The following is a 14279-nucleotide window of genomic DNA, read 5'->3' on the forward strand; positions in this document are numbered from 1 at the left end:
TTCCAGATTCACACACACATAAAATTCATTTTGAAAGCAATTTTTGACTTCGCTTTCACAAAGCTGCAGGAAAACTGTAACTTAACCTCCTCAGATACCTGATGTGATTGATTGATTGATTGATTGATTGATATGATGATGATGATTGTTATTGAAGTCCCTGCACTGAATAAAACTAGCGTGTCAGGACAGTCTTGGCTTCATTCTTGGCATGCTAGCTTTCTATATACAGTAATGTGTTTATTTATTTGAATGTGAAGCAGATCTTTATTTTATTTTTAAGAAACAGAGACCGGAAGGCTAAGGGAACATGAGAGGATGTGTTATAACAGACCGGTCATTTGGGAGGGTTGCCTGCACAGGCCTGTCAAAATGCCACAATTTCACAGGGGGGCAGAGAATAAAACACAGGATGTGGTGTTGGGTGCGAAATCCAGCTTCCTGAGAAATGTTAACCGACAGGCAGATCTTATTTTGTATGGTTTTTGCATAACACAAAATTCCAGTATTCTCAGAACACTATTTTGAATTAGTAATGTAACAAGTCATCATTACATCCACCCACCCCACCCTATATTCATTGCACACAGTGCTGTTTCCTTTCTGCTGCAGTTCGCCATCTGACAAAAACGACGCTATTTGTCTCACCGTCCGCTGTGGTGAAATTATGCAACTCGTGCAATTTACATAATTAATTATATCGCTCTGCCCCATGCATTTCAATGCAAGGCAAATGCAAGGCAAAAGCAGTAGTGATCAGGGTGAGAGATAATTGATTATGATCATACACATGCTGAAAGCAACAAAAGAGAATGCCATTGTATTAACATGGTTTTACCTGTATGTAACAAGCCTGCGCTGCTGTCTCGTAGTTTGAAGTAGGTCTGTACGTGTTGAAGCACCCCTGTAACACAGCAAAAATCCATTACAACCACAATGTTACAGCGATAGGATTAATTTTGACTTCTTAAAGTTTGTTATCCTACCCTGTCTCCAAGAGAGCAAGCCTGGTCACCCACCTGCATTTTATCCTTTGAGTTAGGTTAGATTGGCCTAAGTTCTCCCATGGCTGGGTAAAATCCAAGTCTGTTCCTATGACATGATAGGCTCTATCCCCTTGCCCCAGCTTGTGGGAAGGGGAAGCAGAGGTCTAGCAAAGGAGTGCTGCTTTGATCTAGCAGCTCAGGTTATGCAAAGCTGCCTTTACTACTCGTTGTACTACTTGTCTCAACTAGGGCCAGGGCCTTTTCAGTACTGGCCCCGACTTGGTGGAACACTGTCACAAGAGACTAGGGCCCTGCGGGACTTAATATATTTCCGCAGGGCCTGCAAGACAGAGCTGTTCCACCTGGCCTTTGGTTTGGACTCAGTCTGACCCTTATGTTTCCCTCCCCTTAGAGTTTTGATCTATGGGCTACTTTTAAAATGAGGCCGCGTTTCTAATTGCATTTTAACCTGTATTTTAAATTGGTGGTTCCCACACCTCTTATGTTTTTACTGTAATTTTACTGGTGTTAGCTGCCCTGAGCCCAGCTCTGGCCGGGGAGGGCAGGGTATAAATCTTATTATTATTATTATTATTATTATTATTATTATTATTATTATTATTATTTGCTTGCAGAGAAGCAGGGATCACCCATCTCACTTTGCTTTTACTTGAGCTCTTATGAAGCTTACCTTAATCTGTCAATAACCTAACAGGGGAAACCCTCTGAGAATCTGTGCCCTGCTCTTCGCTGACATTTAGATGGAAGATGCTATACAACCAAAGGGTGGAAAAGGAAAGGAGCCTGCCTTTACATTTTGCAGAATTGGCAAGCCCCAAAAAGCATTGATTCTTTGTTGGGGACATCAGAGGCTGTGAACTTTGGGTTTAAAAATACAAGCCCCTTGGATATGGGGGCAGGGGGCAGGACTCTGGAAATCCAGGACAAAACATGGAGGCCAACAGGTGTCGTCTGGCATGTCATACCGAACAGAAACTGTGGCTGCGTACAACTATGCCTTGAATGCACATTGGAAGCACATTTCCCTCTCAAAGAATTCTGGGCTTGTGGTTTACCCCTCACAGAGCTCCAGCTCTTATCATTTTGTTGCATTTTAAAAACATAAGAAGAACCTCCGCTGGATCAGGCCAGTGACCCCATCTAGGACACACGTACCTACGGGACCGCCTCTCCTGGTGTGCCCCGTGGAGGACCTTAAGGACAACATTTTGGAGGTCCCAAGTCACAAGGTGATGAGATTGGTCTCAACTAGGGCCAGGGCCTTTTCAGTACTGGCCCCGACTTGGTGGAACGCTCTGTCACAAGAGACTAGGGCCCTGCGGGACTTGACATCTTTCTGCAGGGCCTGCAAGACAGAGCTGTTCCACCTGACCTTTGGTTTGGACTCAGTCTGACCTTTATCTTTCCCTCCCCTTAGGGTTTTGATCTATGGGCTACTTTTAAAATGAGGCTGCATTTTAAATTGCATTTTAACCTGTATTTTAAATTGGTTTTTGGTTTTTTCCCCCTATCTGAGCCGGGGAGGGCGGGGTATAAATAAAATTTATTATTATTATTATTATTATTATTATTATTATTATTATTATTATTACGTCCAGCATCCTGTTCTCACTGTGGCCAACCAGATTCCTGTGGTAAACCCACAAGCGGGATTTGAGAACAAGAGCCCCTCTCCCCTCCTGTGGTTTCCAGCAATGAGTATTCAAAAGCATGGCTGCCTCCAGCTGTGGGAGCAGAGCCATTGTGGCTCATAGATGTCTTATCCTCCATTTATCCTCTTTTAAAGCCACCAGGTTGGTGGTCCTCACCGCATGAAGAAGTGCTTTCTTTCAACACTCAGCTTCGCTTGACGCCCACAAGTTCCCATGTGTATGGTGTAAGGGAGAAAAACCTTCCTCTTTCCACTCTCTCCATGCCAGGCGTAATTATCTAAACGTCGATCATGTCGCCTCTCGCTTGCCTTCTCTCTAAACTAAATAGTCCAATACGCTGTCACATTTCCTTGTGGGGGAGTCTGATACCCTCCAACGTTTCTCTGACGAAAACAGGAACATCCTAGTCCATCATCGTCACCTTCATCACCATCATCATTTTATTATTTATACCCTGCCCATCAGCCTGGGTTGCCCTAGCCACTCTGGGCGGCTTCCAAAATACGTAAAAACATAATAAAACTACACAGATATTCTTCCAAAGGTTGTATCGTTGCTAATCTCCTTGGCTCAGGCGGTCGCATAACTCCATACCCTCCAACATTTCTCCAATGAAAATAGGGACGTCCTAAGGAAAAGTGGGACATTCTGGGGTCAATTCAGAAACTGGGACAGCTTCTGTAAATCCAGGACTGTCCCTGGAAAATAGGGACACTTGGAGGGTCTGGAGTCTGTTAAAAAATAGTGCTGTTAAAAAATATTATTATTATTATTATTATTATTATTATTATTATTATTATTATTATTATTTCTTCAACTTATACACCACCCTATATCTGGAGGTCTCAGGGAGGGTCACAACAAGACCACAACATATAAAATCAAACCAAAAGCAGTAAACCAGTAACAACCCCCCCCCCAAAGCCATATTCTAAAAATGTGTTGGATGTCAATAAGATCAACCAAAGGCCTGGTTAAAAAGGAATGTTTTTGCCTGGCACCTAAAGGTGTGTAATGAAGGTGCCAGGTGAGCTTCACTGGGGACAGCATTCCACAGACGGGGAGCCACTGCAAAGAAGGCCCCGTTCTCATGTTGCCACTCTCCGGACCTCTCAAAAAGCAGTATTAACATGGCTATCTTTCAGGGAATGGACCCCAGAAAGAGGGGAGTCATCTTACCTGGGACAAGAAACCAGTCCATGTAATTCACCAGGTTAAGGTAGCACAGCACTGCAATGGCGATGTAAGACCTTCTGGCCGGGGGACTCCTCGCTCCCTGGTCGTCTTCGCCGAATTCAATGACTCCATAACCCTTCAAGGCTATGGGAGACTGAGGTGGCAGTCCCGGGGCCACCAGCTCATTCATGGCCCTGGACCAACTCTGCTAATCAAAGGACGGGCAAGATGTGAAGCCGATCCCGAGCTCCTTCATTATGAGGAACTTCACTCTGCATGGTCATTTCCTGCAAACGAAAGCCACTCGTAAAGCCAGCCACAAAAGCTCTGAGCTTCCCCCTCTCGAGAAGGTTGCACATTTGCAGAGAAAAGCCAGGTCTCTTCTCCCACACGACAGCAGGAAACCACTTGACCTTGTAAGGCAAGGAGATAGAGAAATGTGTGCAAGATTAATTTAAGACACTCCTTTTTTCGATTGGGAGTCCACCTCCGTGGGGCGACCAGAGGTGGCAGAGAAATTTGATCCGGTTTTCAAATGCCATGTTTTTCTGTGTATAAGACTAGGTTTTCCCCCTTAAAATTAATGTCAAAAATTAAGGTGTGTCTTATACACGGATACATCTCCCCTCCATTTTCTTAAATCTGAGTCCTCAAAAATAGGGGGCGTCTTATACATGGGGCATCTTACAGACAAAAAACGATAATTTGAAGTCCCCCAAACAATAAATGAACCTGCTTTAAATGTATACTGCAGATGGGGCCATAAAGCTGAAAAGGCCCTCAAATATCATCTAGTCCACCCCCTGCCGATGCAGGACATTTGCTGCTTCAGCATCCCTGAGAAGTGCCCATTTAAAAACCCCTGCTTTAAAACTTCTAACAAATGGAGGGGCCACCTCCTTCCAAGGGGGTCTGTCCCACTGCCAACAGCTTGTGACAGCAGGGAGTTTTTCCTGATGTTTCGTCAAAATTTCAACCCTTTTTTAAATAAAAAAAATGCCTGTGTTGATATGTGTCTATGAAAATCCATCTTTTTCTTTGACAAGCGGACAAAATGAAAGCAGTCTTCATCTTCACTGATGGACTCGTAATTTAGGAAGCCAAATGCCAGTTTTCTGTCTACGGAAAGCCGCTGTCCTAACCTGGAATTTAACCCAGAATAAACTCTTATATTCCATTCGTTTCGACAGGACTTAAGCATGCATCAATGTGCTTAGCCTTGCAGTAGCATAAGACAATTAAAGGTGTTGGTTTTTAAAAAAAAAAAATTAAAAAGCTGCTTTTCAATCACATATAATCATCCCACGAAAACAAAAACGTGAACCTATATGAAGTTTGGTATGCTTATGTCTGGGAATTAATTTTGATGGAAAAGTTAAGGGAAAGGGTACATGAAAGAAAACAACGTGAGAAACTACATAACTTTTACATAACGTGGTCCTCCTTTATTACATATGCATCAAAGAAAGAACATGCATTTAAACCACCTAAGACACACGGGAGCATGTGGAATGATATTTTTTAAACCAGCAAGTGTAGAAATAAATTTTCATTTGATTATATTACTAATGTAATTACCTGGACGTAGTTGGGACTGTTTTTTTTTGGGGGGGGGGGTTAGGGGAAAACTGTATTTTATTGTTTGTATTTGATTATATGTTGTTCTCATATTCAACTAATAAAATACTCCCCCCCAAAAAAAGAATGCAAAAAAGTAAGTAATGTCCTAGTCCAGCATCCTGTTCTCACAGTGGCCAACCAGATGCCTGTGGGAAGCCCAGAAGCAGGATTCGAACACAAGACCACTCTCCCCTCATGCGGTTTCCAGCAATTGGTATTCAAAATCAGTGTTGCCTCTGACTAAGGAGGCGAAGCATTGCCATCCTCCAGGAATTTGTCTAATCCTCTTTTAAAGCCATCCAAGTTGACGGCATCACTGCCTCCTGAGGAAGTGAGTTCCACAGTTTAACTTGTGCCTCTTAGGGGAACAATGTGGGGCAGACTGCTCTGAATCAGCTTCGGCTTGTAGCTGCTTAATGCCCAAAACTGCAGGCGAGGAGAGCGCAGGAGGGAAGGTCTGTGAAGCAAGCTTCCTGACTCAAACTGCCAAAAAGATTGGCTAACAGGTAGGGCTGTTGCTGCTTCCCCAGTGATGGAAATGCCAAACTGGAAGTTAGAGAAGATCTGAAGGAGTGTCTCCACCTCCATCGTTCTGCCCGGACACTGAGGTCCAGCGCCGAGGGCCTTCTGGCGTCTCCCTCACTGCGAGAAGCCAAGTTACAGGGAACCAGGCAGAGGGCCTTCTCGGTAGTGGCGCCTGCCCTGTGGAACGCCCTCCCACCAGATGTCAAAGAGAAAAACAACTACAGTGGTACCTTGGGTTAAGTACTTAATTCGTTCCGGAGGTCCGTTCTTAAACTGAAACTGTTCTTAACCTGAAGCACCACTTTTGCTAATGGGCCCTTCCGCTGCTGCCGTGCCACTGGAGCACAATTTCTGTTCTCATCCTGAAGCAAAGTACTTAACCTAAAGCACTATTTCTGGGTTAGCAGAATCTGAAACCTGAAGCGTATGTAACCTGAAGCGTATGTAACCCGAGGTACCACTGTACCAGACTTTTAGAAGACATCTGAAGGCAGCCCTGTTTAGGGAAGCTTTTAACGTTTGATGCATTACTGTATTTTAATATTTTGTTGAAAGCCGCCCAGAGTGGCTGGGGAAGCCCAGCCAGATGAGCGGGGTATAAATAATAAATAATATATTATAATTATAATTATAATCTGCAAAGACACAACACTATTTATCGGTTCTGCCCCCACCTGTTCATGCTAAGGACTGGCACCGTTTGATGACGTCAGGTGTGCTGGATCCAGCCGATATGCCATGACTTGTCGTTCAGTGGGGTGGGGTGGGGTTCCCTCTGGGTGCTGCTAAGTCTGAATGGTTCTTTGGGTCTGCTGGAATGCCACAGGGAGAGTCCTGTGGGAAGCCGGTATTTGGATACTCCACCAATGGTTCAGAATGTAAAGAGGAAACTGAGGAGAGATAAGATAGCCATCTTCAAATATTGAAAGGGCTGTCAGTGTGGTGTAGTGGTTAAGAGCGGTAGTCTCGTAATCTGGTGAACTGGGTTCGCTTCCCTGCTCCTCCACATGCAGCTGCTGGGAGACCTTGGGCCGGTCACACTTCTCTGAAGTCTTTCAGCCCCACTCACCTCACAGAGTGTTTGTTGTGGGGGAGGAAGGGAAAGGAGAATGTTAGCCGCTTTGAGACTCCTTAAAGGGAGTGAAAGGCGGGATATCAAATCCAAACTCACATGGAGGAGGGAGCAAGCTTGTTTCCTTCTGCTCCGGAGGGTAGGATCCAAACCAATGCGTTCAAGTTACAAGAAAGGAGATTCCAACAAAATGCCAGGAAGAACTTTCTGACGGTGAAAGCTGTTCAACGGTGGAACGGGCTCCTTCGGGAGGTGGTGGACTCTTCTTCCTTGAAGGTTTCTAAGCAGACGTTGGGTGGCCATCTGTCATGGATGCGTCAGTTGAGATTCCTGCAAGACTAGATCAGGCATAGGCAAACTCTGGCCCTCCAGATGTTTAGAACTACAATTCCCATCATCCTTGACCACTGGTCCTGTTAGCTAGGGATGATGGGAATTGTAGTCCCAAACATCTGGAGGGCCGGAGTTCGCCTATGCCTGAACCAGATGACTGTTGTGGTCCCTTCCAATTCCATGATTCGGTGAGACTACTTGATATTTGGTTTTTAAATGCTTTTACAGTAAATTAGTACATCCATTCTTCATTATCCTTCTACAGTACATCATTCGACTTCCCAGCCCCTCGCAGCATTAACACTCCAAGAGGTTCTTGCTTCTCCTGTGGCCACAGTATTGGATTCCAGCAGAAATCAGCCATGGCTCTCTGTCCCTCCTATCTGCAATCGTTTTTGAGTCCATTATACAACAGGCCACCAGGTGTCACTAGATTGTTTTGAGGAGAAGAAGAAAAGTCTCTTGTATCCTTTAAAAAACAAAACCCCGGTGCAGTCTACAAATACATGTGATTTAAAACTATTTGGGCACAGTATGCACCTTTATTCCTCTGCTCCCCAGCTTTACATTGTATTAAACCAGAAATTTAGGAACAAATACGTAAAAAGTTCAAAAAAATACTATGACATCTTAGGGACTAGCGGAATGAGAATTCCATAAGGTATCACTGCTAAGTACATCAGACGTGTGGCTCACAAAGGCGGTGGAGGTGGAGGAAATCCCCTAATATTATCTGCTCCGTTTTCATTACCAAAACTCTAAAACTCTGAATATTCACCAACCGTGTGAAGCATTGTCAACATTTGCATGCAACTGACAGTTTCCTCATTTTGCATACCGGGTGTTGGCTGGGAGCCCACGCAGAAGCACATAAAAGCCACAGTAAGTGGAAGTGATGTGAAATTTCAGGCTCCTCAGTCGTACACGGCTGGGACTGGTTCCCAACAGCCCTTGCATAACAACCACTGCCCAAAGTGGCAATCCTGCAATACTGAACAGGCTTAACCACATATTTCTGGAAAACCCATCTAGACTGGAGCAGTCTTGCGGGTATATTCTGCAGCACATCACTGACCCAATAATGATGCGTTAGTGGAGATTTTTTTACTGCACCATCCACGTATCATTCTGAGCTTTTAGTTGCTCTGTGATGCTTCCCAAATATTAGGCCAAATTCACACCATATGTATACCATGATACCACTATAAACATCCATGTTGTTGTTGTTGTTTAGTCATTTAGTCGTGTCTGACTCTTTGTGACTCCATGGACCAGAGCATGCCAGGCACTCCTAATAAACATCCATGGCTAACCCAAAAGAATTCTGGGAGCTGTCGTTTGTGATACGTTGGTGCTGAGCATTGTTAGGGCACCCCATATTCCTCTCACTGAACTACAATTTCCAGGGTGGTTTTACAATCAATCCCCATTCGAAGGGAGCTCTGGAAAATGCAGTTCTCCGAGGAAGATTATAGGGCTTCCCTAACACGTTGTGTGGCGCTGTGGGTTAAACCATAGAGCCTTGGACTTGCCAATCAGAAGGTCGGCGGTTCAAATCCCCGTGACAGGGTGAGCTCCCGTTGCTCGGTCCCTACTCCTGCCAACCTAGCAGTTTGAAAGCATGAAGTGCAAGTAGATAAATAGGTACCGCTCCGGTGGGAAGGTAAACAGCGTTTCCGTGCGCTGCTCTGGTTCTCCAGAAGCAGCTTAGCCCTGCTGGCCACATGACCTGGAAGCTGTACGCTGGCTCCCTCGGCCAATAAAGCGAGATGAGTTCCGCAACCCCAGAGCCATCCCCGACTGGACCTAATGGTCAGGGGTCCCTTTACTTTTACCTTTACCTTTAACAACTCTCTGCACCTTTTAACAAAGCACAGCTCCCAGGATGTGGTGGGGGAAGCCAGGACCATTTAAAGTGTTTTCATCATGCTTTAAATGTACAGTGCAAAAGTGACATTATTGCCATTGCGGGGACACTCTTGCGTTATTGTGCAACAAAAATAGGACCAAAAAAACCCCCCAACCCTGGGAGATTCAGGGTGTGAAAAGTGACCAGATTTCAGCAAGAAGCTACAGGACAGGCACTGACTGGAATTTTGCAGGGCCAAGCAGGATTGAAAGGGGGATCGCATATTGCACAAATTGAAAAGACACCTGTGATGGGCCAGGAACTGCACATTCCTGAAAAGCATGCCAGAGCACCATACTTGGTTGTGCGTGAAGGTCCCTCTGCAACCTGTTTCTTAGGGTGTATTAACTAGATGGGAATGGGCAATTACTTCCTACTAGGTTTCATAAATATAACTTTTGTTCTGTCCAAAATGGGGAAGTTTAAATTGAGAAGTCTCCTTTTAAATTACAGATAATAATACAGGCATTCAGTGGAGATGTATGCTGGACTGAATAGCTCTTTTTGGAAAGAAAACAAACAAACAAACAAACCCAGGAGTGACTGGGAGAACAACTATGCTACAAACATGTCTAATTTGGTCCAGAGATACCCAACAGCATTTCGAGTCTCCTTTTCCAGGCTGGTTGAAGAACAGAAACATTCCTACAAAGAGCTTGGAAATATAATGCAATATTGCATTTGTTTATTTGTTTATTTATTTATTGATTGATTGAGTGAGTGAGTGAGTGAGTGAGTGAGTGCATTTATCTAGGGGTCTTAGTGGACCACAAGCTTAAAACAAGTTAACTGTGATGCAGCAGCAAAAAAGGCTAATGTAATTCTAGGCTGCACCAATGGAAGCATAATGTTCAGATCTTGGGTACCACTCTAACCTGCCTTGGTCAGACCCCAGCTGTAGTCCTGAGCCCAGTTCTGGGCAGCCCAATTCAAGAAGGATATTGAGAAACTGGAAGACATACAGAGGAGGGCAACCATGACAATCAAGGGGCAGGAAACCAAGCCTTATGAGGAACAGTTGAAGGAACAGGGTATGTTTAGCCTGGAAAAAAGGAGACTGAAGGGAGCTTTGATAGCCATCTTCAAATATCTTAAGAGCTGTCACGTGGAAGATGGAGCAAGTTTGTTTTCTCCTGCTCTGGATAGCAGGACTCGAACCAAGGTTATGGACTCTCATTCATGGGAGGTTTTAAAGCAGAGGGTGGATGGCCATCTGTCATGGATGCTTTAGTTGAGATTCATGCATTGCAGGGGGTTGCAATGCTAGATGGCCCCTGGTGTCCCTTCCAACTCTCATGATTCTATTTATGACTATATTTATATTCTGCTTTCACTGCAGGTGGTGACAGCAGTCACAAAATTAAAAGACGCCTGCTTCTTGGGAGAAAAGCAATGACAAACCTAGACAGCATCTTAAAAAGCAGAGACATCGTCTTGCCAACAAAGGTCCGTATAGTGAAAGCTATGGTTTTCCCAGTAGTGATGTATGGAAGTGAGAGCTGGACCATAAAGAAGGCTGATCGCCGAAGAATTGATGCTTTTGAATTATGGTGCTGGAGGAGACTCTTCAGAGTCCCATGGGCTGCAAGAAGATCAAACCTCTCCATTCTGAAGGAAATCAGCCCTGAGTGCTCACTGGAAGGACAGATCCTAAAGCTGAGGCTCCAATACTTTGGCCACCTCATGAGAAGAGAGGACTCCCTGGAAAAGACCCTGATGTTGGGAAAGATGGAGGGCACAAGGAGAAGGGGATGACAGAGGACGAGATGGCTGGACAGTGTTCTAGAAGCTACCAGCATGAGTTTGACCAAGCTGTGGGAGGCAGTGGAAGACAGAAGTGCCTGGCGTGCTCTGGTCCATGGGGTCACAAAGAGTCGGACACGACTAAACAACTAAACAACAACAGCATATTCTGCTTCTCCTCCAACCAGCTTAAGATGGTTCGCATGGTTCTTCCCCTTCTCCATTTTATCCTCAAAACAACCACCCGGCAAGGTAGCTCAGACAGAGATGGTGACTGGCCCAAGGTCCCCCAGCGAGCTTCTTGGCTGAGTGGGGATTTGAACTCTGGTCTCCTAGGTCCTTGTCCAACACTCAAACCACCGCACCTGGCTCTTGGTGCGGGTTGGCCCCACTTGTATCTGCTATCCAAACATGCAAGCTGAGTATCGACTGAGCTCATCTGTGACACACTGTCAGTATCCACAAAAGCAAGCAGCATGCCCTGATGTTTCTGCTCCCCATCCTGTTTCTGGTGAGCTGGCTGCAGAACCTCCAGTGACTTCGCTGCTACATCCCTGCTCCCAAACGTTTCTCTCCAAACCTCGCCCAAGCCTGCAGGGAAAGGTCTAACACCGTATCATCAAGCACTGAATCACCTTTAGGCAAGCCTCCCCCCCCCCCCCGATGAACCGCCAGTGCTCCATTAAAGAAACATGTTTACCTTCTAGCTACAGCGGGATTTAGTTATTTACCCACATGCCACAATAGCATTCCGTCCAACGCCATTGTGTAACATGATGGCTGATTCCATAACCTTGAAAGGGATTTCCAGATTCTGTTGCAATGTCAATATGAGAGTTTCCTCCCCGCAATGATAAAACCGCCTCTTGTTTATTCTCTCCACTCCAGGGCGAAAGATGGGTCATAGGATAGAAATGTTCCAAGCTCCTCAAGGCTAAACTAATCATTAAGAGGAGAAGACAGAGAATTAGTGTCTAGAGGAGGAATACAGTGGTACCTTGGTTCTCAAACGCCTTGGTTCTCAAACTCCAAAAACCCAGAAGTAAGTGTTCCAGTTTTCGAACGTTTTTTCAGAATCCGAACATTTGATACAGCTGTCGGCTATTGTTTCCTGGGCACCTGCACCAGTCAGAAGCTGTGCCTTGGTTTTTGAACGTTTTGGAAGTCAAATGGACTTCTGGAACAGATTAAGTTTGGCGCTTTTGTTTTTGCTATTTATTTTGCGTTTTTGTGTAATTTGTTTTTGTGACTGTGTGGAACCCAGTTCAGCTACTGACTGATTGATTGTGTGACTGCAGAAATGGATAAAAGCCCCCCCCCCATCCAAACAATGACGATCATCAGTGCAGGTAAAAAAAAAAATTATCTTAATTTTTTTCATCTACAATACTGTCTTATTTATTTTATAGTACAGTACATTGATTATTGCTTTCATTTTATGGATCAGTGGTCTCATTAGATAGTAAAACCCATGTTAAATTACTGTTTTAGGGGTTGTTTTTAAAAGTCTGGAACGAATTAATTCATTTTGCATTACTTTCTATGGGAAAGCGTGCCTTGGTTTTGGAACGCTTTGGTTTTGGGACGGACTTCTGGAACGGATTAAGTTTGAGAACCAAGGTACCACTGTACAGTCTTTTCCTACCTGCCAGCTTAATCTACACATGTCAGTGAGCAGCACCAAAAGATGCACATTTTTCAGTCCCACGGTCCGGCGACAGTCAGTTGGGTCCCACCAGAGCACGGGACCAAAAGGCATGTGTTTTTGTGTACCGTGCTCTCACCTTCTGCTTGCGTATCGTCCCCTTCTCTTCCGCCCCCTAGAAGCGGCACTGTCTTCTGGAATTACCAAACTTAAAACCATGGAGAGACCTGGTCTGAACAGAGACATTGGATTCTTATCTCATTATACATGACTAAGCCATTTCTCACCTTCTCACCCCTTGCCTTTTCCTGTAAGACCTATTACAGTCATTAAGAGTCATCAACAGGCTCATCTCAGCCAATTTCCCATTCCCACCACCCTTCTGAGTAATACCCCTCCCCACCTTCTCACTATATAGAAGGATCTGGCAACTTCTGTTTCAGTGTATCTGAAGAAGTGTGCATGCACACGAAAGCTCATACCAAGAACTAACTTAGTTGGTCTTTAAGGTGCTACTGGAAGGAATTTTTTTATTTTGTCTTCTGGAAGTAAAGCAGAGATGTGCGGGCAAAGGGAGGCAGGCAAAGGTGCGTAAAGGTCCGTCAGTGGGATGATGTGGGCAGAGTGGGGAGCCCCAAGGGAGGGAGGAGGGAGCTGAGAGCTGAAAGAGGGGGCTGAGTGAGATGGGCAGGGGCTCCATCAGGGTCATGTCCCAACTTGCTTCACTGGGGCATGGGAGAATACGGTCTGCCAATAAAGATATTGTGTCTTCTGTTTTGTGTCTTCTGTTTTGAATGCCTGCTGAAAACCTTCCTACTCCATCAGGCAATTCAGAGCACATCTGTCCATAATAGTTACCTGATTTCAGAAAAACCAAAAGTATAGGACTAGGTGGTGAAGCTTTCTTTTAATTAAGTCCAGTTGCAAAGCAAGCTGGCTCCCCATTTCTCACCCTGCTTAACCAAGAATCGGACAACAGACTGAGAAGTAAGTTTAAAGTATTATTTACTTACAGTCATGTGTTAGTTCTCAGCAGCAGCAGCAGTAAAATAAATGCAGACAAAAGACTTCTGTCTACAGTATAAGCAGCCTCAGGTATATGCCTGATGCTGGAGCAGTTGGATCTGCGTGTGCTCCCATTGCTGGTGGTGGAAGAGAAAAAAGAGAGCGGGAAGGAACAGGAAATACTTCTTCCATTCTTCCTGCCCAAGAGAGGAGGGAAAATGACATCACATAAAGACCTCTCTAGCAATTACATTTCTGGGTCTGCCTATCAGCAATGTGGCTCTGTGGTCTTCTCCATTCCCATGCTAACTTGCAAGAATATGCATTGTCAGATTTGACTGCAAAGTTCCCACGTCAGTCGCAGGGGTGCGTGTTGGACCTTCCTAATTCCTAAAAGCCTTGAGGCGCTGAGTATATCCATACCCTCTGTGGGGTCCTGGTTGAAGCCTCCATAATACAGTGGTACCTCGGGTTAAGTACTTAATTCGTTCCGGAGGTCCGTTCTTAACCTGAAACTGTTCTTAACCAGAAGCACCACTTTAGCTAATGGGGCCTCCTGCTGCTGCCGCGCCGCTGGAGCATGATTTCTGTT

At 45.0% G+C, this 14279-nt stretch overlaps 1 protein-coding gene across 2 annotated transcripts in view; it reads right to left on the minus strand.

The window, feature by feature from the left end:
- Positions 1–11837, minus strand: part of SPNS3 (SPNS lysolipid transporter 3, sphingosine-1-phosphate (putative)) — a 31915-nt gene extending 20078 nt beyond the window's left edge. For both annotated transcript variants that reach the window (XM_082201246.1, XM_082201245.1), the window contains exons 1-4: positions 11738–11837; positions 6655–6870; positions 3839–4248; positions 839–904 (exon numbers count right to left, since the gene is read on the minus strand). In XM_082201246.1, coding sequence (XP_082057372.1) covers positions 839–904; positions 3839–4025 — 253 coding nt within the window. In that variant the 5' untranslated portion in view covers positions 4026–4248; positions 6655–6870; positions 11738–11837. The remainder of the gene's footprint in view (positions 1–838; positions 905–3838; positions 4249–6654; positions 6871–11737) is intronic.
- Positions 11838–14279: the final 2442 nt, after the last annotated feature.

This window comes from Podarcis vaucheri, assembly GCF_965113315.1.
Source record: "Podarcis vaucheri genome assembly, chromosome: 15".
In the NCBI taxonomy this organism is placed as follows: domain Eukaryota; kingdom Metazoa; phylum Chordata; class Lepidosauria; order Squamata; family Lacertidae; genus Podarcis; species Podarcis vaucheri.